General features: G+C 50.7%; 2 protein-coding genes across 6 annotated transcripts in view; one reads left to right on the top strand and one right to left on the bottom strand.

Moving 5' to 3' along the window:
* Window positions 1-10,700, top strand: part of Dnai7 (dynein axonemal intermediate chain 7) — a 39,335-nt gene extending 28,635 nt beyond the window's left edge. Inside the window, exons 10-16 of the mRNA XM_060384475.1 lie at window positions 4-85; window positions 2,823-3,007; window positions 4,708-4,864; window positions 6,826-7,040; window positions 8,491-8,658; window positions 9,497-9,610; window positions 10,305-10,700. Coding sequence (XP_060240458.1) covers window positions 4-85; window positions 2,823-3,007; window positions 4,708-4,864; window positions 6,826-7,040; window positions 8,491-8,658; window positions 9,497-9,610; window positions 10,305-10,568 — 1,185 coding nt within the window. The 3' untranslated portion in view covers window positions 10,569-10,700. The remainder of the gene's footprint in view (window positions 1-3; window positions 86-2,822; window positions 3,008-4,707; window positions 4,865-6,825; window positions 7,041-8,490; window positions 8,659-9,496; window positions 9,611-10,304) is intronic.
* Window positions 10,701-12,639: 1,939 nt separating this feature from the next.
* Window positions 12,640-26,597, bottom strand: part of Irag2 (inositol 1,4,5-triphosphate receptor associated 2) — a 43,382-nt gene continuing 29,424 nt past the window's right edge. For all 5 annotated transcript variants that reach the window (XM_060384476.1, XM_021654171.2, XM_021654153.2 and 2 more), the window contains 11 exons: window positions 25,263-25,326; window positions 25,134-25,161; window positions 24,531-24,671; window positions 22,872-23,006; window positions 19,980-20,127; window positions 19,773-19,816; window positions 15,945-16,007; window positions 15,790-15,839; window positions 15,416-15,517; window positions 13,638-13,742; window positions 12,640-13,145 (listed from right to left, as the gene is read on the bottom strand). In XM_060384476.1, the coding sequence (XP_060240459.1) occupies window positions 12,902-13,145; window positions 13,638-13,742; window positions 15,416-15,517; window positions 15,790-15,839; window positions 15,945-16,007; window positions 19,773-19,816; window positions 19,980-20,127; window positions 22,872-23,006; window positions 24,531-24,671; window positions 25,134-25,161; window positions 25,263-25,326 (1,124 nt within the window). In that variant the 3' untranslated portion in view covers window positions 12,640-12,901. The remainder of the gene's footprint in view (window positions 13,146-13,637; window positions 13,743-15,415; window positions 15,518-15,789; window positions 15,840-15,944; window positions 16,008-19,772; window positions 19,817-19,979; window positions 20,128-22,871; window positions 23,007-24,530; window positions 24,672-25,133; window positions 25,162-25,262; window positions 25,327-26,597) is intronic.

The raw sequence follows: 26,597 nt of genomic DNA, 5'->3' as shown, positions 1-26,597 counted from the left end.
CAGGTTTCCTTTGAGGAAGAAGAAGATTCCTTAACCGTCAAACATGAACTGGAGTTGAAGTTGCTCAGTGAAGTTGTATCTGCAGGTATTGTGGCCGCATCCTCAGTGTGTAATGGAGGCTTTCTCACAGAAAGAAGGCAAGAGCGAGGCGTGATGACACGTGCCTTTAGTCCCAGCACTGGGAGGCAGAGGCAGGCAGATCTCTGGAAGTTCCAAGCTAGCCTGGTCTACAGGTCAAGTTCCAGGACAGCCAGGCTACACAGAGAAATCTTGACTCAAGAAAGAAAAAAAAGTAAGGCCATTGTAGAAAGAAATGTGTTGAAGGCAGAAATTCTTCACGGTCCCTCTCCCAAGATAAGTGATGCTAGCCTCCTGTTGGGTGTCTCTCACTGTGTACTGTTTGTGAAAGCATATCAGATAAAATACTTCTATCAACAATCATGTTTTTCTACTCAGGATTAAGCTATGTACCTGGAAAAACGTCCTCGGCAAATGATATTCAGCGTTGATCCCAGATCCATCCGTAAGCTGCCTTATCAGCTAAAGCAGCTGCGCGGTTCACACATACGGGGGAGCATTATTTCCATCCCTGTTGCTAGTGAAATCAGCTCTGACTTCTCTGCACTCACTGCTGCAGTGAACACTCATGAGCACACATGTGGATACACATGCCGGAGCCCGGCAGTCTTGGCCTGGCAGGCAGCGCTGAATGCCCCTTGGAAAGGTGAAGGTGCTCATATGCCTGGCTTCTGTCTGATGGCGTCTGTCTGTCCTCCTCATTCTCACTATGCTTTTTCCACATACTCCAAGTATATCTGCTATCACACTTAAGTCTTTGTAGTCTTCTACTCAATTATCTATATATCCTGAGGCAGTGTCTCACATAGCCCAGGCTGGTCTCAAACTCTGTGTGGCTGAAGATGACCTTGAACCTCTGATCCAACTGGCTCTACCTCCCCAGTGCTGGGATCACAAGCATGCCCCTGGCTTTATGTGGTGCGGGCTTGAACTAGGCCAGCACACTACCTGTCAGCTACACTACTTGGGGGTCCTTGGAATGTCTCTACAGCCTATCCCAGGTGAGGTTTTGTTTTTCTCCCCTAGACCCATGATGCTAGAGTAGGCTGAGGAACTTCTGTCTTGAACACCACAATCCCCTGTGTGGTGTCCCTCAAATCAGAAGCATCATCCCATCTAAATTTGGGCAGAGTACTATTTCTGGCTTCTTTCTGGGCCAATAAATTATAACTGAAATATTTTTAAAATTTAAGGAATGTTTTTTATTAAGCATGCACGAAAGAGAGGCCCCGCTTGATTTATTTTGCATGCTCCCATTAACTTCCAGCACCCGGTCTCCAGAGGCTAAACTCAGGGCCCTGCTGGGCCTCTTTCATGGGAGCTGACTGAGAGTACACACCATTGCCTATCTCCGCGTCTTACCGCCTGCCGGTACTGCCAGCTCTATGTGCCTGTCATTCCCCCTCCAAGATCTATAGCACAGCTTGAACACTGTGCAGATTTTGTGGTTGAGGAAACCTGGACAGGATATATCAGCCTTTTCAGGGAGGGTCAGGGCCACATTGCCTAGTCCTGGATAGCCTAGCACTCACCTTGTGGACCAAGCTGGTCTCAAGCTTGCATTCACCCTCCTGCCCACACCCCGAGAGCTGGGCCTGGAGGTGTGCACGCTCCTGAATCAGTCCGCGTGTCTCGGACAAAGCCTGACCACTCACTGCTCAGGGGCATGTTTCTAAGTGGTTGGCTTTGTCTTGGTGAATGGTGAGAACAGCCGTGCTGACTGCAGCTGTCCCCTTGGCTGTGCACACAGATTGCTAGATCACAGACTCCCCACAGAATTCTCACTTCATCCCTTCCATGGACTTTTCTCTGACCTGGGCCTATTTTTGTTTAAATATCCATATTTTGTATGGTACATGGGCCAAAATATGCTTTTCCATCATGAACTTCCTACCTACCTTCTTGGGATTTTTAGTTTGATAATGTCCAGATTTAAGGACTAAGTTTATTAATTATCTCTAATAATAATTTATCTTTTGGAGCTTTTCTATTTAGCCATTCTAGCTTCCAAAAGCGAGACAGAGTCTCTATTAATAAGCTTGAGTCTCGGTAACTGGGCAGACACCCATTTATCCTAATCCTCTCAGGGTCTGGCTACTTCCCAGGCACAGCCCTGTGTTGCCTGACATGCTGTCCCCTCTGGGCTGTTTCTCTTTCATCAGGCCACATACTTTCTCTCTGTCTCCTTCTTCCTCTCCCTCCCTCTCCTCATGGTCCCTACCTGAGACCCCAAGGCTGGGAACAGAAGCTCCACCCACCTCTCTTCTGCCCAGCTACAGGCTGTCCAGCTTTCTTATTAACCAATCAGAGGTTATTGAAGAGCAAAGTTTACACAACATTGATCGTGTGTGTGGCAATGCCCTCATCCAGACTGCAACCAGATTTTAGGGCTCAGAATTAAGCACAAAGCACCAGACCAACCCCCAATTATCAAATTTTTATCAAACTGTTTGTCTTTTAGGAGATAGAGTTTTACCAGTAGTATATGCTCATTATGTGTAGCCTCCTACAGTGATAGTGTGTGTTGCAAACAGAGCCCTTCCTACCCTACCACACATGCATGCACACACATACACGTGTGCACATATGCACACACACACCTGCTCCCGCATATAGGTGGCTAGTGAGACACTTGGAGAACTTTGTGCAAAGTCTCCTTAAGCAATGCCGGGATCTTGTTTTTATTCCCTCCTGACATACCAATGCTCTCTTTTCTGACCTGCGCTACCTGTGGTTGGTTTTAGCACAGATGCACCTGATAGAGAAGGCGGAGGAGCGGGAAACCAGCAAAGACCATGAGGTGGACTTGTGCCACTTCGCCACTCTGGGGGGAGTGTACCACCTGGACATCCTGGAGCTGCCCCCTCAGTGCAAACCAGCGAACGGCTGGATGTTGGTGGAGGTAGGAGACTCCAAGTTTAAGTTACAGGTGAAATTGTGTCACTTTTACTTCATTTCTTGTGATCTCAGCATCTAATGTGCATTAATCCTATTTTTCAGAGAAAGTCTTACCTATTAACTTCATGGTAAACCTCATGCTAATGCCCCAAAGTGTTCTTTGGTCCCCAGGGCTGCCAGTCTCCACCAGAGCTTGGCAAGCTTCTGCCTCTTACATGGCCAGGTGCATTTTCACCTTGGCAGGCCACGTTGACCGAGAACCCCCTTTTTATCCCTGAAGCCTGGAAAGGAAAGGAGTGGGCACGCCTGTGTTCTAGTCCAGATGTGCTTGTCAGAGCATCAGTGGGGAGGTGAACCTCCTGCCTCAGCCACTGAGTGCTAGGATTATAAGCACGCACTGTTCTACCTAATTTATTTTAAAATATCTATTCCCAATACCTGGGAAGAAAGCTGAGTCCTTACCCATGCTAGGCCAACTGACCATTTGAGCAGTGCCTCTCAGAAATTTACAAAAAAATTGAAGTCATGCCAAAATCTTAAGTCAAAGGCTTGACTGTGAGTAAGGCCCTGTGTTTGACCCCAGGCCCCAGAAAACAAGCAGCCCCCACTTGTCCCCTCAGCGTCACTTGGCGCATCTGGCTTGGCGGTCCCATGCTCTAAGCATTTGGAGAAGAACTTCCAGGTCTGTGCAGACACTTTTCCCCTGATCACTCCAGTAAGATCTCAGTAGCGCAGGTGTGCTGTGCCCTGCTCTGCGTGCTATATGTGTTCCTAGGTTTTATCTGCAAGATTCTTTGTGCCCACCCAACTGGTTGAATTCAGCCCTTCCGGTCCCTTTCCCCTGTGAAATAAGAGCAAGCCTGGGGGAGACCATGTGGTCTGCACACACGCCAGAGCATGCAGCATACAACAGGGGGTGGGGGTGGGGCAAACTAAGACAGTTGTCCATTTGGGGCTGATGGTATAGCTCAGGGGTGGGTGCTTGCCTAGAAAAAGACATCCCTCAGAGAAGGCACCTTCAAGACGGTTCACATGAAGGCTCAGCCGGAGCCGGCGCTGCTCTGGGATTCCGTCAGTGTCCTGCTTCTCCTCTCTGTGCTCGGCACCTCACAAGAATCCCCCTGCACAGCTGCGGGACTCCTGACAGGGCCGTGCACTCACTGCGAGGCTCTTTCTCGACTCTTCCGTGAGAACATTCTTCTGGGTTTTCAGAGCCCTCATCTTCCCCCGTGTCTTCTCTCCATGTTGACTCAAATGAGCCATAGCCCTGCCTTACCTCAGGGATCTGCTGTCATCTTGAGGCCTCCACCCTCCTTCCTGAGCTGCTCCGGGCACCAGGCACCGAACCTCTCGTCTGTTGCCCTGTGCCCTCCATTGAAATACCAGCCTGAGTGACTCTGGGCCCCGTGGGAGGTGCTGATGTTGGTGTGAGCTTGAAGTCTTGCAGTCTTGGCCAGGTCTCCTAGCTGCACCATGGTTATCAGTTCTGCTCAACATGGGCTTCTCGTGAGGCTTGACATGTAAGTGGTGCAGAAGACATCTCAGAGCTTGACCCACGGGCAGCTCCGCAGTGACAATTCAGGTTGTCAGTGCCCCCTCCCCATCATTTATCTCTAGGTTTTCTTAAGGTGGCTCCTAGATGCCTGTGTCAGGAGCACAGCTTGACAGTGATATGCGTGTCTGGCCATTGCCACCACCTTCTAAATTTCATCATTCTGGTCACTTTAAAAGATACTCCAAGACGGATTACAGAGGTTTACGTATCCTCCAGAAATCATAGAAGAACCGGATCCAGAAAATGCCTATCCACCCCTAGAGATCACGCTGGAGGTCCATGAGAATGTCGTCTTCTTTCAGGACCCTAAGGTCATAGCGTGGGATGCTGAAGGTACAGCCTCAAGCAAGAGTGCAGTGCAGATGAGGGCGGTCCCCTTCCAGCCTCCTCCTCCTTTCCTCCTCTTGCTTCCTTCCTCCTCCCTCCTTCTTCCCTCCCTCCTCCCTTCTTCCTCCTCCTACCCTTCTCTGCCCTCCCTCCCTCCCTTCTCCTCCCTTCCTTCCTCCCTCCTCTTCCCTCTCTCTCTCCTCTTCCCTCCCTCCTTCTCCCTCCCTCTCTTCCCTCCATCCTCCTCTCTCCTCCTCCCTCCCTCTTCCCTTCCTCCCTCCCTCTTCCCTTCCTCCCTCCCTCTTCCCTTCCTCCCTCCCTCTTTCCTTCCTCCCTCCCTCTTCTCTTCCTCCCTCCTTCTTCCCCTTCCTCTTTCTTCCCTCCCTCCCTCTCTCTTCCTACCCTTCCTCTTTCTTCTCTTCCTCCCTTCCTCCATCCCTCCTACCTCTCTCTCCTCTTCCCTCCCTTCTTCTCCCTCTCTCTTTCCTCCATCCTCCTCTCTCCTCCTCCCTCCCTCCTCCTTCCTTGCTCCATCCTTCTTCCCTCCCTCCCTCCATCTTCCCTCCCTTCCTTTCTTCCCTTCCTCCCTCCTCCTCCCTCTATCCTTTTTCCCCTCCGTCTTCCCTCCTTCCCTCCTTCTCCCTCCCTCCTCCCTCCATCCTTTTTTTCCCTCCCTCTGCTTTCTGCTTACACCTCAAGAGACGACTAGTCTGTTTCTCAACATGGCTGCCCCATCTTAAAAGTTCTGTTCATGTCATACACCCTTGATGACATTGGTCATCTGCGCAGTGTCCTGAAGGAGAGTTTACTAATGACCAGCGCCAGACACCTATCTGGTTATGTGTTAGACTTGCAGCCATGCTGTTTGGTAAAGTGTTTATTTGAATCATTTTTTCATGTTTTGGCTTGCTGAGTTCCAGACTGACCTCAGACTCGGTATCTTCCCACCTCTGCCTTCCAGGCCTGGGGATACAGGTACATGCTGCCGTGCCCACTGCTTCTCCCTGAGTCTGGATCTTCAGCAGTGACCTCTAAGAGATGAGGCATGCTGCTTCCTGTCTGAGAGCACTTCTCTGACAAGTATAGACAGAGGCAGACCCTTAGCAATGAATCTGAAAACGAGCATGGGGGGTACACAGATGGGTCTTGTTGGGAGGGATTTAAAAAATGTCTCATTGGATCAGGGTCATGGCTGCATGACCCTGCATGGCTGCATCCAATTCCTAAAAGCAATATTTATGTTTAGAAGCAGGAGCACTTTACAGCTGCTTTAAGCAGTGGTGACAGGCTAGAGAGATGGTGCAGGGTTAAGAGTCCTTGCTATTCTTGCAGAGCACCTTCAGGGCCCCTCAGAACCACCGGTAACTCCAGTTCCATGGGAGCTGATGCCCTCTTCTGGCCTCTGTGGGCATTGCATGCAGTTGGAGAACATACGCCTATGTGGACAAAACCTTTAGCTGGGTGGTGGCAGCAAGTGCCTGTAATCCCAGCACTTGGGAGGCAGAGGCAGGTGGATCTCTGTGAGTTTGAGACCAGCCTAGTCTACAGCATGGGTTCCAGGACACCCAAGGCTACACAGAGAAGTCCTGTCTTGAAAAATACCCAAATAAACAAACCTTAAAAAAAAAATAAAACCGGTAAAGAGCCTCTATATAGCTAGGGAAGAATTATCTAGGAAGAATGGCCATGTGCTCACGGGCACAGGTGTGTGCTCATGGGCACACGTGGGGAGTTTCAGGAAGGCAGGGGAGAGGGGCTGAAAACAGGGAAGAGAAATGGCAAGGGAAAGAGACAAAGAGTGAACCAAGCCTCCGTCCAGTGTTGGGCAGAGTGTGTTGGAGTCTGGGCTGGACCCTGGGGGCAGGGACCTCCCAGCAGGGTAGGGGCAGGAACGAGGGGTTTTCACACATGCCCTGTGCACTTGGGTGCTCTTGCTCATCAGTAGTATCATGTCTTCTCTTGTGAAGATAAGGTGTGGAGAACAGATGGCATCAACAACGTTTTTTATGACCGACATGGCAGGCTCATCACCTTCACTCTGGATACGTTGGGCCCTGTGACCCTGATGCAGGATGCCCACATCCTTATGCCCTACAAGTCCTGGGAGCTGAGACCCCTCCAAGTGAACGAAGTCCTTTTGACCGTGACTACGGCTTTCACTGAACTCCAGATCCATATCAAAGTGAGTGACTTCTCAGCTGGCCCTGGGGTAGGTAGCCCAGCAGCAAGCATGAGTGTAAGATGTCCCTGCAGCTCTGACTTCTAAATGAAGTTCATGGAGTGACCAGCAGACAGGTATAAGGGTAAGGCTCCACCTTGTTTCCCCGGCTCACGAGGGACAGGTCAGTCAGTACAACAAGACTACCTCGGGAAGCTCAGGGTGTTTGATGTGCCAGGAATGGCAGCCTCACTCTAGCTTTTAAGGCTCATCTTGCTGAGTGAGGCCAGTGCCCTTCGGAAGTACACAGCCCTAGAAACCCCAGAGAAGTGGGTTTGTGTTGCAGGGCTGGAGGCAGGGACAGAAGATTCACTGTGATGGGCCTAGAGGACTCTCCCAGCAGCTGGAGCTGCTTTAACTGATGATGAGGTGTGACCCTGTGGTTACTTACACTCACTGCTGAGTTTTGTGATATGCAAAAATCAGTTGCTTTAGAAAGAGCTGGAACTCCATCTGAACACAGCAGAAAGACTAACAGGCCATCGGGCTTCAGAGGCACAGCACAGGCGTAGTGTCAGACCTTTAAGCACTGTGCTCGTAGATGCAGGAAGAGCACTGTGAGCTCCTGGGCAGCCAGAGCCACACTGTGACCCTGTCTCAAACAAACAAACAAACAAACAAACAAACCAGCAAACTCACTAAGTGAGTGGGTAAGTGAACGTGGGCTTATTGGACAGCTCAGGATTGTCACTATGATAAAGGCTCCTCAGTTTGATAGGAGATGGTTGGCTTTCCCGTGAGAGCACAGGGTATTGCCTGGCCAGGCGTCGAGTCAGGCTCGCAACCACCCCATCCCACAGGCGGAAGACGCTGTGCGTGACTCTCATCTGACGGGCAGAGTGTTCGTTCATGTGCATGAAGGCAGTAGTGTGTGTTCAGGTCAGGGTTTACAGGCTGCTCAAGCACGTGGTAACTAACCCTTAAGATGCAGCTGTTCCAAACTGATGGGCGCTGGAATGGAATCATATGCCGGATTTTGACCATTTGATATGGAAAAAAAAAAGACTCCATTTTTACACTGAATAGATGCTGATATCTCTTAGCTATAATAGGACAAGGAGCCAGTACTATTAACATAAGGAACACAGAAGCACAAACTCCATACACCTTCAAAACTGGACAGTTTATAGAACGTGCAAGAATAATCCCTGCGAGTACAATCACGGTTGATTTATTGGCTATTTAATTCAGAATGAACACACTGTGCTGTCATAAGACATTCCTCCTAATCTCTCAAGCACCCAGGGGGAGCCTGGGAAGTGAGTGAGCTGTCTCGGTGGTGATGGGACGCTGTGTCAGGACACCCAGATCAGGCCCAAGACACACCAGACACATTAGTTAGTGCCGAGTGGCCTGGGGGAAGGCCAGACCTGGAAAACTAATGACTGTGTCCTTTTCCCTTCCGAACACCTAGGAAAATCTCTGCATGTTAGCCTCGATCAAACTGGAGAACCGAGACCACTTGCCTCACTTAAAGGGAAAGTGGATGACACCCATACCCTTCATCCTGGCTTTGAAGGAGGCGGGGCTGAACATCTTCCCTTCTGTGTACTCCCATTTTTATGTCACCCACAACAATAAGGCAAGAATGTGTCTGTAAAGTTGATGCAGTGGGAACCTAGAATGCTGTTGCAATTCAACTTCATCAGGAAAAGATCGGAAGCCCGGGGTTCCCCTCTAGTTCAGTCCTTTCCTTAAGAACCGTTGGAGCAGGCAGACCGGCCACCTGCACTGCCGCTGTAGCAAAAGCGGTTTAGTTCAGGAGATCCTGGGTGTGCTCTGAAGGTCCTGGAGAACAGGCCCTGCCGATGGCTCTAGCATCCAGCCAGACAGTGGAGTGCAGGTGCTTGGTAAAGCCCACGCTCGTAACCAAAGACACAGGCGCTCCGGTCACAGAGGGCACGTCTGTAAGCAGACGAGTTCTGTGCCAGAGAACACACATGCTGCCTTCTAGGGGCTTTCCACTTGTCAGTCCTGACCCTGAGGGTGTGGACACGAATGCACAGGTGGAAAAGGCCATGTCAGTGACTCTGACACAGTGAACTGTGCTTCCCTCCCTGCTCTGTCCCTGTGCTGGGAGTGACATTCTAGCAGAGAGAGAAGCACGACTGAAATGGTCCTACACACTAAAAAGGCCAGACGAAGAGTAAGGCAGTGTGAGTTCTCAGCAGGGTTTGGGGAGAGCCTGGACTGCAGTAGGTCAGTTCACAGGCGTCGGCTCCCAGCAGCTCCTGTGGATGCTGTTTGCCTTGGGGAGTGTGCAGAAAGGGAAGCCAGTGCTTCCCTTTGAGAGCAGAGTCACAGAATCTGGCTTAAATTTGAAACGAACCCTGCAGTGTCAGGACAGTCTACAGAGGGCTCTGCCGGGGAGGAATCTTGACAGAAGCCAGGAAGACTGACTGACTGTCTCCCGTGGACAGGTGTCCCTGTTGGAAGTGAAGGCCTATCGGCAAATGGCTCTATTAAGCTCGGCCTTCAAGTTTGGCCGGAGCAGATGGAACACAGTCTCCAACACCACAAGAGTTGTATTTCAGGTAAAGTCTGCAGAATCCATGACACTACCTTGCCTTGCAAAGAGAAAGCGCTCAGGAACTGAGTGCAGCCTCCTCCCCCTCACAAGGAGGTAAAGGCGGAATGTTGTCAAATGCCGAGTTCTAGCTAGGCAGACCTTTATTGCCTACTACCCTTCCCGGTGCCATAATGCCATGACCTCATGTCTGTGTTGACTCAGAACAAATGGGAACGCTGTGTGTGTGTGTGTGTGTGTGTGTGTGTGTGTGTGTGTGTGTGTGTGTGATAGAGAGTGAGAGTGAGTCCTCTGTGGAGGCCAGGCCTTCCACGTGACTTCTGACACCTTTTTCAACCTCTAAGCTGACTGCCTTTTTCTCTGAGCTGGGCGGGAAGCCAGGATTCCACCCCAAGGCTCAGCGAGGACCCCACTGTGCTCTCAGAGCAGAACCTGGGCGCAGAGTCAGTGCTCGGCTACCATTTGTGGGTCCACACACAGACGCTCCGTAAATACCTCCATGTGTGGCTTCACGGCATGAAGCAATTCGGAAGTGCGGCCACACACCACTTTCAGCAGATGGTGGCCTTGCTTACCCGGTGCTAGGGCGGCCGAGCCAGCCTGCCCTACACTGGGAGCTGCCCCCCAGCCGGGCCATTTGGGCCCCCACAGCTCCTTCCCTTGGCGTGTTTTGGTACTCCCAGAATTCAAACTCTTCCCAGGTGAAGGAAGGCCTGCTGGAGGAAGCGGAGGACCGGCTCCTCATGTTCAACGGCGAGAGAGCGTGGGTGCTCGGCATTAGGGAAGACAGCTACGTGTTCATGGACACCCTCAAGGAGGAGACGGAGTTCCACTCCACCGTCTATCACATGGTGAAGGACTTCGCCTCCCCAGAGGCCATGGAGAGGGTCAGGTGCTCCGACTGCCAGTTCATCGACGCTGTCTGCCACATGCTGCTGTCCATCCGCGTCCTCAGCTACTCCTAGTCCTCAGCTACTCCTCGACCCCTCGACCTCAGCTACCCCTCGACCCCTCGACCTCAGCTACCCCTCGACCTCAGCTACCCCTCGTCCTCAGCTACCCCTCGTCCTCAGCTACCCCTCGTCCTCAGCTACCCCTCGTCATCAGCTACTCCTCATCCTCAGCTACTCCTCATCCTCAGCTACTCCTCATCCTCAGCTACCCCTAGTCCTCAGCTACTCCTCATCCTTAGCTACTCCTCGTCCTCAGCTACCCCTCATCCTCAGCTACCCCTCGACCTCAGCTACTCCTCGACCCCTCGTCCTCAGCTACCCCTCAACCTCAGCTACCCCTCGACCCCTCGTCCTCAGCTACTCCTCATCCTCAGCTACCCCTCATCCTCAGCTACCCCTCATCCTCAGCTACCCCTCGTCCTCAGCTACCCCTCGTCCTCAGCTACCCCTCACCCTCAGCTACCCCTCGACCTCAGCTACCCCTCATCCTCAGCTACCCCTCATCCTCAGCTACCCCTCATCCTCAGCTACCCCTCGTCCTCAGCTACCCCTCACCCTCAGCTACCCCTCGACCTCAGCTACCCCTCATCCTCAGCTACTCCTCATCCTCAGCTACTCCTCATCCTCAGCTACCCCTCGACCTCAGCTACCCCTCACCCTCAGCTACCCCTCACCCTCAGCTACTCCTCATCCTCAGCTACTCCTCATCCTCAACTACTCCTCATCCTCAGCTACCCCTAGTCCTCAGCTACCCCTCACCCTCAGCTACTCCTCATCCTCAGCTACCCCTCATCCTCAGCTACTCCTCATCCTCAGCTACCCCTCATCCTCAGCTACCCCTCATCCTCAGCTACCCCTCATCCTCAGCTACTCCTCATCCTCAGCTACCCCTCATCCTCAGCTACCCCTCATCCTCAGCTACCCCTCATCCTCAGCTACCCCTCATCCTCAGCTACTCCTCATCCTCAGCTACCCCTCATCCTCAGCTACTCCTCATCCTCAGCTACCCCTCATCCTCAGCTACCCCTCATCCTCAGCTACCCCTCATCCTCAGCTACCCCTCGTCCTCAGCTACCCCTCACCCTCAGCTACCCCTCGACCTCAGCTACCCCTCGTCCTCAGCTACCCCTCGTCCTCAGCTACCCCTCGTCCTCAGCTACCCCTCACCCTCAGCTACCCCTCGACCTCAGCTACCCCTCATCCTCAGCTACCCCTCGTCCTCAGCTACCCCTCATCCTCAGCTACCCCTCATCCTCAGCTACCCCTCGTCCTCAGCTACCCCTCACCCTCAGCTACCCCTCGACCTCAGCTACCCCTCATCCTCAGCTACTCCTCATCCTCAGCTACTCCTCGTCCTCAGCTACCCCTCGACCTCAGCTACCCCTCACCCTCAGCTACCCCTCACCCTCAGCTACTCCTCATCCTCAGCTACTCCTCATCCTCAGCTACTCCTCATCCTCAGCTACCCCTAGTCCTCAGCTACCCCTCACCCTCAGCTACTCCTCATCCTCAGCTACCCCTCATCCTCAGCTACTCCTCATCCTCAGCTACCCCTCATCCTCAGCTACCCCTCATCCTCAGCTACCCCTCATCCTCAGCTACTCCTCATCCTCAGCTACCCCTCATCCTCAGCTACTCCTCATCCTCAGCTACCCCTCATCCTCAGCTACCCCTCATCCTCAGCTACTACTCATCCTCAGCTACTCCTCATCCTCAGCTACCCCTCGACCTCAGCTACCCCTCACCCTCAGCTACTCCTCATCCTCAGCTACCCCTCATCCTCAGCTACCCCTAGTCCTCAGCTACTCCTCATCCTCAGCTACTCCTCATCCTCAGCTACCCCTCATCCTCAGCTACCCCTAGTCCTCAGCTACCCCTAGTCCTCAGCTACCCCTTGACCTCAGCTACTCCTCGTCCTCAGCTACTCCTCATCCTCAGCTACTCCTCATCTTCAGCTACCCCTAGTCCTCACGCCTGTGTAGGAGCCTGGGAAAAGCCCTTATGTCTGGGAGGAACTGGGTATCTCTCCAAGTGCTGAGATATCAGATAAGCTACAGATGACCTAAGAGCACTCTATCCAAGCTTCTCTGCAGAAAGATCTGAATGGTCTTTATTTTGATATATTGCAATAAAGAATCATCTCTCCCTCTCAGGAAACTCATTAAAATAGCCCAGGTGGGCTCTCCTTCCTGGTGGGACGGACTCCCTGTGCTCCAGTTGGGGAATGAAAAGATGTCAGCTGCTCTGAGCACCCTAGTTTTGCACCACAATCACTAGAAAGTTACTAGTTTACAAATCTCAGAGGGAAACGCTAAAACCAGAAGGGACAGTCAACTGTGGGGCAGTCACACTGGCGGAGGCCCGTTGTGCCTGAGTCTAGTAAATGGCCACAGGACTTGCTCCAGAGACGGCCAGGTGTCCCCTTCCTGCGAGGGGGCAGCCTCCACAGCTGCCTGGAAGAGTGGGCCTGTGAGTAGGCTCATCAGCGCCGCACACAGCAGGATGAAGACCATGGAGAGCCACAGTGCTCTGCTGCTCCTTGGGAAGGACGCCTGCAGGTGAGCTGCCCAGGAGGCCACTGAGCTGCAGCTGTGGGGGACACAAAGAAGGGGAGGTCACACAAGGGGCTGAGGCACCCCGCCAGCACTGCCTTCGTGCCATGCCAGGACAGGATGGAGGAGCCTCCTGGTGTGGGCACAGCCTGCTCCCCAAAGCATAGGCACTGACTCCTGACCAACTCATCTTTTCAAAGCAGAGGAGATGCACTTTCCGCCAGACCCTGTGCCCCTCCGTGCTAACATTCAAATCTTATATCTGCCTCATTCACGTCTGCATTAGTCCGCACTGGGCCCAAGCCGGAACCTCCACTGTGTCCTTAAAGCAGCCGCTGAAGCCAGAGGCCGGGAGAGCCTGGGTCTGAGCCGCCTGGCTCCAGAGTCAGGTGTTGAAGAGGGTTAGAAGCAGTGGGCCGGACCCACGCCTGGCTCATCAGCCTATCAGGCCAGTATGCCCTTCTGTGAAGCCATCTGTGCAGCACGGCTCCCCTGGGTCCTCCAACCCCGCCCTCCGCAGGTGGCTTACACGGTTCTGCTGTCCCAGGGTGGGTGGCTGCTCCTGTCAGAAAGGCTGGGCTTCCTGGTCCTCCCCACTGCCTCTTCTCCTGGCTGTTCTGGGGCATCTCTGCCTCTGCAAATAAATTCAGACACTAATGACAACATGTTACACTTGTCAGACACCAGCGAGTTCACTTATGACCCAAAGTGCCTAGAAATACAACATCCTGAATGTTACTCACCAAACCTACCAGAATTTAAAATAGCCTCTCTGTCCCAGATGTAAAGTGAATAAATAAGAATTAAAATGAAAAGGAAGATAAAGTAAGCTGTCTGTAGTCTCCTGGTCAGTGACACAAGAGGGAATGCACAGAGTTTCGAAAGTCAGTCTTAACCAGTCCGAATCAATCTCCTGGATAAGTGTGTACCTCTTTAACATGCTTTAAGAAGTATGTGGATGGCACACTTCTTGAGGTGATGAATACCCAGCAGAAGTTTAGTAACATGTTTTAGTGTCTTCTATAAGCACTTGGTTGCATTTGTTTTTAGTAGAAACTTGTTTTGAGTCAGGGTCTCATGGTTAGCCCTGGCTGGCCCCAAACTTGGAGCATCCTCCTGTGTCTGTCTCCTGTGAGCAGAGGATTCCGGGCGTGCTTTTCTTCTTCTGGATTCTTTTTTGTCAGTGTTTTGGATCAGTCTAGCATGGGATACGGTTTGAGTGTCATTACTCTAAACATCTTCGTTTTAAGAGCATATGGAATTATCTGGGATGCTAAGCTAGCTGGAGCGAACTAGTATTCAGTGCCTTGGGAAATGGCTAAGCTGAGCGTGTTTTAAATAACAACCTGGAGAGGGCTTCCTGCACCTAAGCAGACTCCCCTTTGTAACTCATAGCTCCTTGTTGGATATGAATTTTGAAATCATAGCTCAAGACACCCACATTTGCCAAAGAGGATGGTGTGTAAGGAGGAAGAGGCATGAGTTTCTTAATTCTTGGTCTCTGTTTACAAAGACTTTGTAAGTCTTTGAAGGAAGAGCTTGGTTCCCCTCGGAGCTCACAGCAGATCTGTCACCATAATGTGCACGGCATCCCAGGGCGTGCAAGAAGCCTGTACCGTCTCTTCCTGGTGCTCAGGGCTGAGAAAGGCACTCGGTGACTTTAAAATCACCTGAAATGAGGAGACCCAAGGGAGACGACTTAACAGTGATTAGACAGTCGGGTAGGGTGGGGCGAGGGGAGGCAGTGACACGGCCCACCTCATCTTCTGTGCTCTACCCTCTCTGTGGAGGCACACAGCATATTTTAACTTTTTAAATTTGCTAACCAGAAGACAGACATGGTGGTGACCCCTGTAATCCTGACAGTCAGGAGGTTGAGACAGGAGGATTGCTGTTAGCTTGAGGACAGCTAGGGAAACATAGCAGCTCCCGTTGGTCAGCAAGACAAAGCATTGCCAATCAGAGACTGAAACAGCTCTCTGTTACGTGAGACAGACAAGCACGCCTGTCACAAAGGGGCGTACATCACATTTGCAGGTGTGTTCTGTGTTCATTCCCGCCTTAGCACTCTAACGTGGTGGAGATTGTCCTGGGGCTCTGGTGATAGCACACCGAGGGCTGAGAAATCCCAGGGAATTATTTAACATGTTGACAGAAGGCTAGAGGAACCACTGTGTTCCCAAACAACGGGAATAAAGTGGCTCACAGCTGAGTCTTGGCCAGCGAACGCTCTCCTCTCCCCAGAGCTGAAGCGACCACCACTTCCCACCTCAGCCCCTGTCCCCTCAGCAGGTACCGGTCACCTACTTGGCTTCACGTTTCTCATCGTCAGCGTCTGCCCAGGAATAGGTGCTAATGAACCGGTGTAGAGAGGGGCGGTGCTCGCTCTGCTTTGTGCCCAGAATTCTCCTACATAAAGGTAATGGCTACATGTTAGACAAAGCTGGACCTGCAGTCAGGGTGCACCCTCACTGCTGGCATCAATGCAGAAATTGGCCTGTATTTTGGTTTTCTCTTGTGCGCGTCCAGGGAACTCATTCCCCATACAACTGCCATGACTGAGTGGGGTTTTCACGTTTCTGCTGCTCACACTCTGAACAATTCAAAGCTTATCTCATGTGCTTGAGACCACCCCTCAGCTTGCCATGGGGTCCCAGAGGGTGGGCACAGGTCTCACTTACCAGCTGCTTGACCGCCGGCTGAATCTGTCACTATTTTCCATCCCAGGCACCTTCCAAGGTTTGAGAAATCATAAAATAGGTGTTCAGTGAAGGAATTATGTTTTTGTCGTAGAGATGAGTTTTCTTTTAGGCAGAGGACCTACGAGTGTACTTACCATCCCTACATTTCCGAGATTTCTGGGTAAAGAGGCAATGGTCACTCTCCGAAGAGAAGATGGCTAGCCAGGAGAGAAAGGTGCAATTAGAGACTTCTGAGAAGAGTATCCTCTGCCGTGGGGCTTGGCCCACGCACAGCTGGCAGGCAGGCATGCAGCAGCTGGACACTGGAGGCTCTCACATGGAAAATCACCTTTCAGAACTATTTATCAGCTCAGACTATCTCCACCAGCCTTGGATTTATAATTTTGCTGACCAAGAATGATGTTTCTTGTCTGGGTTTTCCTTCATCTGTTTCTGGCTCACACTGTACCCTTTGCTAGTGAGTCCCCACGTGCATCTGTCCCAAGAAACGTTTATATTTATGGCCATTTTATATTTTCCCTATATCTTTATAGAAGAAAAACTGTGTTTTTCATCTCTCCTTTGTTGTCTTTTCTTCTATGCTTAGGAAATCCCAGCTCCAGAGGAAGTCCATATTCGCCACATTTACAGACTCTCCTGAAAACTTTTCAATTAATACATTTAAAATTCATGGACCTTTTGCTGAATTTGCTTTAACTAACACCCAGAAAACACATACTGCTGGGGAAATAAGAGGCATCGATAGACATTCCTGTGGTGTGGTACCTAAATTGGGGTAAACATTTCTCTCTTCTCAAACGTTGCGGTAACATTTCCCAAAGTCCTTCCCCACAGCTGCTTAACACATACTTCCAGCCCGCTAAGCTACAGCAGTGCCCCAGGCCTAGCACTTACTCTCGCCTCCCTCAGCTTGGGGCGACCACCATTCTATGTGTTAGGCCCAGCAAGAGCCTAACTTGCGGGAGACAGATGAAGGGAACTCAGGAGAAGGGAACTCAGGAGTCCTAATCGATGCAATCGTAAGAGGTTTATTCAAGCCATCACGCGTTGGGGCTGTCTCTGCACTCAGACGAGAGTCAGCGGCGAGTCAGGAAAGCCTCAGGTTTTTAAAGGAAAAAGCAAGGGGACAGAGGGGGTTACAGGTCTGACAGCATGGGAGCAGATATAGGGTCTATTTTGGGCACCGGGTCTGGTCAGTTCTGTCCCAGATGTCTGGGGGATATCTGATCTTTCCTGATATATGTAGATTCAGCTACTGTTAAAGCTGGGGAAAGGATTAGTACATCCTGTGCCCAGACTAGGCCATTGTTAAAGGTGGGAAAAGCAATTTGCTCATCCTGTGGTCTCTCTGAGAAGCGGCGGCTACGCGCCTTTGGTCAAAAGGTCAGGGACTGTTTGGGAGGGGAATTAGGACCATCTGGATTAGCTGCTAGACAGTGTTATTCTGCAACCAGGTGGAGGTCTTTGCTTGTTCATTTCCTTATCTCCATCTGTGCAGAGGGCTAGGGTCAGGAGGGGCTGTCACATTCTCCTGTCCTCTGGAAAAGTACTGAGAGACTTTAGTTTGATATGGGCCTATAATTTAAAAATACAGGTTTTTATGACAACTAAAAGAAATACAAGTTATAGGGTTGGTCCTATTCTTTCATATGCAGGCCATTCTCCCGTCTCAGGCTCAGCACTGCTTGGAAAGAACATTTTTAGAACATTCATCATAAATGAGTTGTCCTATTTCAACAAATGAATGTGTCTGTTGGCCTTGAGATGCGAATAGAGGATTATATAGTATTGTATAGCTTAAATAAGTGCCACCAGGGATTAAAAACAACAACAACAAAATTAAATGTAGCAAATAAGTAAAGGAATTATAATGGTTGATTTTTCCAGTGTCAGCTTGGATGCATTAAGAACCTAATTGGGGCATCGATGAGGAGCACCTTTGGGTATGACGCAGGAGAGCCCTCCTGACCGTGCGTACCACCCTAGGCTCACCTCATGCCACACCCTCTAAGACTTTTGGCTTTTAGATCGACTTGGAGGCACCTAGGCTCTGTCCCTATCTCACTTTCCACCAGTAACAAAGTGGAGGCCCTGCGTGTTGGTGTAAGGTAATTGTGGAGTGTATACAATTTACCCTTGTTCATTCACATGCTGATTTCTCTACCCCACTACCTGGTTTCAGTTGGGACACTGCATTGTGATGCTTAGAATAAGCATCACCTGACTCGAGTTTGTGTAAACATGCCACCATTTGTTCTCTGTGTTGCCAATAAAAACAACCAGCCAATGCTGAGCAATGGAGAGAATAGGGTGGGACATCCTGGTCTGGAGAGGAGGAGGAAGAAGGAGTAGGAGGAGAGATCTGGGGAGAGATCACAGAGGAGAGGACCTGGAAACATCAGGAGAAGTGAACCGGACCTAATATATGACTAAAAAGCAAGTATAATGTGGGAAATCTGACTGGGAGGAAGCTATGAGGGCTTGGAGGCTTAGAAGGTAGTAACTATTGCCCAGCATTGTGCTCTAGGTTAACTAAATAATCCTAGTCTCTGGGTGGTGATTTGGGTAGACAGCTGGTTTGGGAATAACTGCTGTTTAACTAAAAGATAAATCAATATTAAATATTAATAATCAAAACAGATGTCAGACCTTCAGGGAGACCTTTGCAGGGGGAATGACTTGACCTTTTCTCTTGCTTGGGGACTTGACTTTCTGCTAAGGATGATGCATGGCTCTGAAGTAGAGATGTTAGACCCCAAGGAGGAATCAGGGCTGCGGGGCTTTGGGGAAGGGGTGCCGGGAAGGGACATATCTGTAGGAACCTTGAGACTCTGTTGACCCTCGTCTGCCTGCCTGGTCCCAGCTTTGGTTTAGACGCTGAGGCAACAGACTGCTACAATGGCTTTCCTTGTGCTGTTGGGCCATTTTGATTGACGTACAAACATAGCAGGAAATAGAATGGTGTGCCTCATAAACCATATGAACAGATACACCATATCTGCTGGAAATGGCGAGAGTCAAGAAGCCAGCATGGCTGCTTGACACAGTTCCAGCAAAGCTGAGTGGGTTGCTGCAATCACTGTCCATCTATCTGTAACTTCTGGGTTTTGGTCTCTGGGTATTGCATTATTGTGGAGTTTCTGCAATATGATTCATTTTATGTCTTATCCTGAGAAAATTATGTCTGAGTCTTTTTAGGAAAATCCTAAAATTAACTTTAGCCACTATTTGGAAGTCTTCCTTATGCCCTGGAGATCATTAAGAACAGATAAGCACTTAGCCAGATGAGGCCATCACTCCAGGAATCTTCTTGGGGTATCTGCTCCTGAGCTAACTCAAACAGTGTAATTGCTGCCAGACAAAAAGAGACAATTGCCAGACTCTGACTAGCCAGGAGAACAGGTTACAGATTCAAGGTTTTCTTATAGGCTTAGAGTGCTCTGAAAATGTAGTTTAAAGATGGGGGGGGGGGTCATCCAGGGTACAGCCCTAGAGAAATAATACTCAGTAAATAAAATAGATTGACTAAAATAAACCTTTTTCTACTTTATAGCATAGACAGTGAAACATATAGTATAAAAGAAATGAGGTATTAGTATTTGCTCTTCACAAAAAGACTCGTTCAGATATTTTGTGTTTGTCTAGAATGCTCTCAACTACAAGCCGGTCTACAGGCAAACTGCCATATAATGTGTTTGCTTCAGAGGACAGGTACTTCAGATTCCTTAAACTGGAGTTAAAGGGCTAGTAATAATAATAAGATCTGTTCTGTTTGTATTTTCTAATTGCAACTGAACTATAACCCTGGACATGTAATGAAAAATCAAACATAATCTACTACCCATGCACATAAATTTAAATCAGTTATGTGCCTTACCGTAAAAGGCATACAACTTCAAATACTATTTTAACATTTCTTTAGCATTTCACCAACATTTGTTAATTATGAAATCAGCAATTACCTTGGAATTTAGAGAAGAAGAACGTTTTTTGATCTGACAGTCATCTGAAAGGAAAAACATTTTCACATTAGTTTTTTGCGGGCTTTCTTCTGTGCGTTTCCCCTGCGTGTGCGTCCGTGCCCATCGCTGCCTGTTGCTGCCCGTCACTGCCCCTCACCGCCCCTCACCGCCCCTCACCGCCCCTCACCGCCCCTCACTGCTCCTCACCTTCGTCCTGCAGGGAGGGGAAAGGCCTCTCGTTCTGCAGCAGGGCCTGCTTCAGCTCCTCCAGCTCGGCGTGCTCCTTGGTGTACATCCTCTTCAGGTTCTCTACATGCTGAATCATCACTTCCACTGCTTTGCTCACTCGGCTTTCCTGCAAGAGCCACGTCTGCTCAGATAGAGACACTGTCCCCAACGCTCAGGTAAAGCACACGTTTAGGGCTGGCGGGATGGCTCAGCGAGTCAGAGCATTTGTGTGCAACTCTGACCGCCTGAGTCCTATTCCTGCAATCCACTCTGGAGGAATGAGCCAGCTCTTCCACACGGGTACTGCAGAACACACGTGCGTGTGCACACACACACACATAAACACACGACTTATCAAAGAATAAAGTTGGAGGGATTAGGTGCAGATGGTCTGAAGGCAGAGCAATGGGACACTCTTTGTCCATTAGTGCAGAAGGTGACAGGAGTGTGGAGAGCCCTCCCCTGCTTCTGGGCTCTGGCCTGGACCACGCAGACCAAGGGAGGGAGGCAGTGGGTGGGGAGGCGGGGGGGGGGTCTGAGGCTTCCAGGATGCCAGGTGCATCGGGCATCCGGGAAGACATGTCAAACCCTGTATGTGCCTCAAGGACCTCAAGGCAGAGGACGAGGGGAACCACTGTGGGTCTTGTGAGCACGTGGCTTGAGTACAGAGCAGAAGGGGAGCTTCAGCTTTTCAGCTCCAGGAGTCCCCAGAGGAGGGGTGGGGCTGGTCAGCCACCCGGGTGGAGTGGAGCAGCCTGTAACAGAGAGGAAAGGGCAGGGGCGAGGCGTGTGAGCACCAGAGGCCTCCAGGAGCAGGGCTTAGGGTGGCTTAAGGAAGGCGAAGACTGACGCTGGCCCTGGAAGTATGTGGGGGAGGGGGACAGGGAGGGGGCTCGATGGATGGACATGTGTGGCAGAGGTAAGGGCAGGCTTGTAGAGGCTTGGGGCCAGGTAGGTTTAAGAGAATGCTAGGGGAGAGACTAGCCTTCAGAATCATTCCATCAAGAGAGTTGTTCTAGAACCAGGTGACAGAAAAGCAAGATGGTGGCCAGAGAAAGCAGGGGCTTTGGGTCGGGGAGGAAAGCGAGAGCTGCTCATTGATTTTTAAGAAGGTGGCCCTCGCCATGCAGCTTAGGCTAGCCTTCAGCTTAGAGCCATCTTACTGGTGCTGTCCCAGGTGTTAGGACATGCTAGGCTGGGTTTGGACCCACAGGGACCCACCCACGTGCCTGTATATCCCGAGTGCTGGGTTCAGAGACTTAAACCAGCACCTGGCCATGCACAGAAGTGTTCTGCCACTCAGCCCGGTTCCTACTGTTTGGTTTAATTCCTTTCCAATCGAGAGGTGGCTTTACACCGCCTCCTGCCTGTCTTAAAAACAATGTGCCAGTGGGAATGATTTCATAGACAGGGAAGAAGTGAGAGAGCGGAAGGGGTTCAGCTGGGTAAGCGGGCAAAGGTGGGATCTTGTCTCCAGGCAGGAGGCTGCCTTTGGCAGTAGAGTGGCCTTCTTTAGCTGCTGGAAGGAGAGTGGCTGCATGTGTAGAGTGGGTGGTAGGTTCAAACCTAGGGCAGCTCCCTCCCCCTGGATCTTCTCAGTTTTCTCAGAGAACACAAGAGAAGACAAATGGTGGTTTGAGGACAAAGCGTGAAGCTGATTCAGGAGGGACTGGCTTCCAGGCCTCACAGGCATGCAGGGGTGAGCGAGGAGCTCAGTCACACCGGGCATAGTGCTTCCTGTTCTGACAAGGACAGGCAGATCAGTGGTTTGAACATGGAAGGTGGAGAGTAGAGGGTTCATCCAAGGTAGCAAAGACCAGCTCTGACTGTGAAGTTTAAAGCTTGGTCAAGAAAGATGATGAGAGAGTAAGAGACAGGGGAAGGGTTGAGGGGCAGAGACTCACAAACACACTACACGTTTATCATCATAGCCAGAAAGCACCGGACATGCTTAAGACTGAAAACATGTCACAAAGCCGCCTGCTAATTGTGTGGCTCAGAAACACAGATATACACACAAAGCTAAGGGGGTGAGGGGACGAGGCAGCTCACAGAGGCACTTGGGTTTTTTAAGCCTTGTGCTTACACAACTTTAATCCAAATAAAGATGATCAGCATCCCCCAGTGAGGGGTTGACAGTGAGGAAGAATACATAACAACTTGTCAGACTAAAGCCTCCAACACATTAAACATCTTCCGAAGGAAGTGTTTTCTCCTGTGTGTTTAAGAAGTCGGAAATTCTGCTTTTCTATGACTCTGTGTACTTCACGCAAATGCAAGCAGACGGGTGGGTAGACGGGTGAGCAAGGAGACTCCAGTCAGCAGCTGCATCTGCAGACGCACTTGAAGCTGTAGTTAGGTTGTTCAGGCTGCATCAGAGGCTCAGTCAACACACAGGACGCTGATGAAGGTCTGTGCACTCGGACTCTCCTGGCTCATTATTCTGTCATCTGCACTGAGTGTGACTCCCTCCAATCCCTTTGCGGGTGTTTTCAAGAAGAAAGACCCTACTGGTCTACTGTGATTTGGAAGAGAAAAGGGCTCACAGCTCGCCCTCTGCATACGCTCTCAAAACCCACAATGCAGGCGTGGGAGGGCTGTGCCTCCTGCCCTGAGTCCATCGATGGGGCTATCACTGACCCCATCTCTACCTTGTTTCCTCTTTCTCACTATGTGTCCCTGGCTGGCCTGGAACTCTGTGGAAACTAGGCTGGGTTTGGACCCACAGGGACCCACCCACGTGCCTGTATATCCCGAGTGCTGGGTTCAGAGACTTAAACCAGCAACTGGCCATGCACAGAAGTGTTCTGAAATCTTGTAGAAATGTAAGCCACGCTCTCTGGGAGTGCAGACCCTTAGATTCCCTGTTACCTGGTTGATGGCTCCCAGCATCTCAGCCCGGCTGGCCACACGCGCCGTGCACTGGCTGAGAACCATGATACTCTTCTCCAGTCTCTTGATGATTTCCTGAGCCTGGCTGTCCTCTTCACACAGGGGAGTCAGTGACTGTGTAGAAAGCAAAGCACTGAAACGACCCCACAGCGCTTCTCATGTGACTAAGCTGCATTTGGATCTGATGAGGCTAAAGGCACCACCAAGGCCCAGCAGTAAATAAAAATAATCCTATCTGTGTTGGGTCTCAGGTACACGCTTCTCAGTCCCTTCCTTTTGGATTACTCCCCAGGTACACTCATGGCTTTCCTCCACGGCAATGACCATGAGTGGAATGTGTCACATGGGGACAAGCTAGCATTTAGAGGAGAATCACAGTCATTTGAACTGGTTCGAGACTGGTTTTAGAATGACACAGGAGACACGGCTCTGGGCGTGTCAGTTATAATACCTCCAGAGAGGAGGGAAGACCACCTGGGAGGCAGGGGCCTCCATCCCGGGCTGGGGTCCCTGACTGAATAAAGGAAGGAAAAAGAGGAAGCCAGCTGTGGTTCCAATGAGAATGAACCCCATTGGTTCCTACATTTGAAAACTTGGTCCTTGACTGGTGGAACTCTCTGGGAAGGACAGGGAGGTGTGGCCTCGTTGGAGGACGTGTGTCATGGATTCACTCTCCGAAACTGTAAGCACAGGAAACTCTTCTGTAAGTTGCCTCAGGTGTCTTAGCTCAGCACTAGGGCAGTAACTAAGGCACCAGCTGAGCACCAGCATTCACCTTTCTCTGCTCCTTGACTGGGTCCCATGTGACCACCTGCCTCCTGCCCTGACAAAATGGCCTGGGCTGTTCTTGTCACATGACTTCTGGCCATGACGAACTATGCTCTCAAACTTTTAGTCAGATATAAAGCAGGAATAAATTCTTTCTTCCCTACATTTCTTTCGTCAGGTATTTTGCCACAGAACACAAGGAATAACCAGTCTCCTCTCTTAAGAATAGGCATGGTCAGGCTGGCCGGGTCCATGCTGTTATGCCTCTCACAGACTCCTGAACTGTACCTTGGTGATGCCTTTTCAAGGGATCCCATCAGAGATGAAGAACAGAGCTGAGAGCAGACAAAGGTACTTCTCACTGTCTATGTGACTAAGAAAATATCTAAGGCTGTCTAAATCCTAAGCGCCATGAGCTCTGAAAGGGGTGCCATCATGTTGTCTGGGTATCATTCAGAGGAAGTTCAGGCAGAAGATGAGCCCACCCTCTGTGACCAAGAACAGGCCAAGGACCCAGTCCTCACTTCTACACAACACACTATGGTGTGGTTCTGTAGCCAACGCAGTTAGACACACACACACACACACACACACACACACACGCACACACACAATTTTTTTAAGAATCCTAAATAGAAACTAAGGGGGGAAATATTTCTGTTCACAGTGTGATTTCTATCTGCAGTATACCATAAAAAAAGAACAAAACTTTCAAATTAACAAGCTCAGCAAAAATTACAATATTCTAAAGAATCAGTTCTATTCCCGTTTACTGACACTCTTTCAAAAAAGTAAGCTAAGAAAACAATTTATTTAAAATAACATCATGAGGAATATAATACTCAGAAGTAACCCAGAGTGTTCACGCACCTCTAAGAGCTTTAAGCAGTTGGTGATTTCCTTCTTCAGGTTCTCCTCCGCCAGGTCCCTGGACCTCTCCTCAAGCTTCACTCTCTTCTCCAGTGTGAACCAGTCACACTTAAGCCCCAAAGATAACCTGAGAAATTCTGCCTGTGGCCGCAGCAGGAGGACAGAGAGAGACTTTAGGGACCCAATGTCTCCAGTCACCCATGCAGGGGTGAAGCAGGGACTTCCTTCTCCCCAGGATCCTGGGCCAGAACCCAGGGCTTTGCCCGAACTTTATCTTGCAACTGGACTGTTTGAAGCCATGGATGGGGCCTCTGACATGTGGCGAGGGAATGGAAGGGAGGGGGATAGGGAGATAGAAGTGGGGGAGCGCTAGAAACAGGGAGAGAGGAGGAAAGATGGTGGAGGAGGAGTGAGAGGGGAAGGGAGAAGGAACGGGGAGAAGGAGGTGGAGAAGGGGAGGGGAAGGAGAGAGGGGGGAGGAGGAAGGAGGAAGCACAGGAGGAGAAAGAAGAGAAGGAGAGGGGAAAGAGAAGGGGAGGGGAAAGAGGAAGAGGAAGGAGGGGGAGCACGGGAGGAGGAAGGCCAGCTTTGCCTTAGACTCACCTCCACCTCCTTCTCGTTAGCTGGAGTGCTGCAGAGGGAGAGAAAGGACTTACTCATACCCAGCCCAATAGAACAAGGAAGACTTAAAGCAGGCATGAGGCTGCAGGGGGTAGGGTGGGGGGGGCTTACTTTTCATTCTGCTGCAAGGTAGCTAGCCTCACAGCTGCTTTGGGAGCTGTGGAAAGCCCAGTTTCTGTGGAAAGAAAAGCATCTGATTAACCCAGTTAACATCTAAAAGCCCTTTCCATCCACTGCTGCTGTCTGCCATTTAGTCGTGCCTGAGCTGATAGGCAGCTCATGAACTTGTTTGCATAGCGAGAGACTTCGATAAACCATTGGGAGCACACAGACTTGTATCTCAGTACACCAATGGTGCGTGAAAGCCAAAGACGGCTCAGAGTCCGAGGACCCTGATGCCCCCTCAGCACCTCCGAGGCCCACATGTCAGCGCACACTCCTGCTGCTGGGTCTGCCTTGGGTCAAGCCTTCCGGAACAGCCGTGTGCACAGCAATTAGAGCAACAATGCTAATGAGAGCAGTTGGTCAACTTGGTGGGTTTGGGACCATCACGGAAACAAAACGCAGGCTCCTCTGTGAGGGGCTTCTAGGTTGGGTCTAAATGTGGATGGCACCATCCTGGGCTGGGGTCCCAGACGAGAACACAAAGTGGGTGAGGGCCAGCATTCACCCTGCTGCTTCCTCATGGGCTGCACGGGGACCAGCTGTCCGGTGTGGTGTGCCTGCTGCCCTGCCTGACCGTCAGGATGGGCGGCATCCATGGGTGTGAACCTTCCCTCCTGCCCTGAGGTGTGAACCTTCCCTCCTGGGAGCTGGATTGTTTTTCAAAGCTTTTATCTTATGTATCAGTGCTCTATCTGCATGTGCACCTTCAGGCCAGAAGAGGGCAGTAGAGGCTATGGATGGTTGTGAGCCACCATGTGGTTGCTGGGAATTGTACTCAGGAACTCTGGAAGAACAGCCAGTGCTCTTAACCGCTGAGCCATCTCTCCAGCTCCCTTGTCAAGGATTTTGCTCCAGCACCAGGAAAAGCAAATGACTCAAGCAGTGCTGACAGACATGGCCTCGGCCTTGTGGTTCCAGGACAATCTCCCTACCATGACTGTTTCCTCCGTGCCAGCTGTGTGACATGAATGACGCTGGCTTTAGATTTGATAACACTTGGTTTAAAGCCAAGCTTTGGCTTTCAGACATATGACTGTGACCAAGCCACAGCCTTGTCAAAGCATCTAAAAGATAAGGATGTGATTTTCTATAACCGAAGAGTCACATGAGGATGTCGCCTTGTCTTTGGGGGGCTGAAATGACACAGATAACATAGCTTAATGCTCAGATTATAAGTATAGTATTATCTCAATAAGGCTTTAGACAGGAACGCGTGTGTCCCACGTGGAACTGTGAGCTCCTTGTATACCTGAGGCTGACCCTGAGTTTCTGACTCTCTTG

The sequence above is a fragment of the Meriones unguiculatus genome, chromosome 5, assembly GCF_030254825.1.
Source record: "Meriones unguiculatus strain TT.TT164.6M chromosome 5, Bangor_MerUng_6.1, whole genome shotgun sequence".
Classification (NCBI taxonomy): domain Eukaryota; kingdom Metazoa; phylum Chordata; class Mammalia; order Rodentia; family Muridae; genus Meriones; species Meriones unguiculatus.
This window is presented reverse-complemented; position numbering and strand designations above follow the sequence as displayed.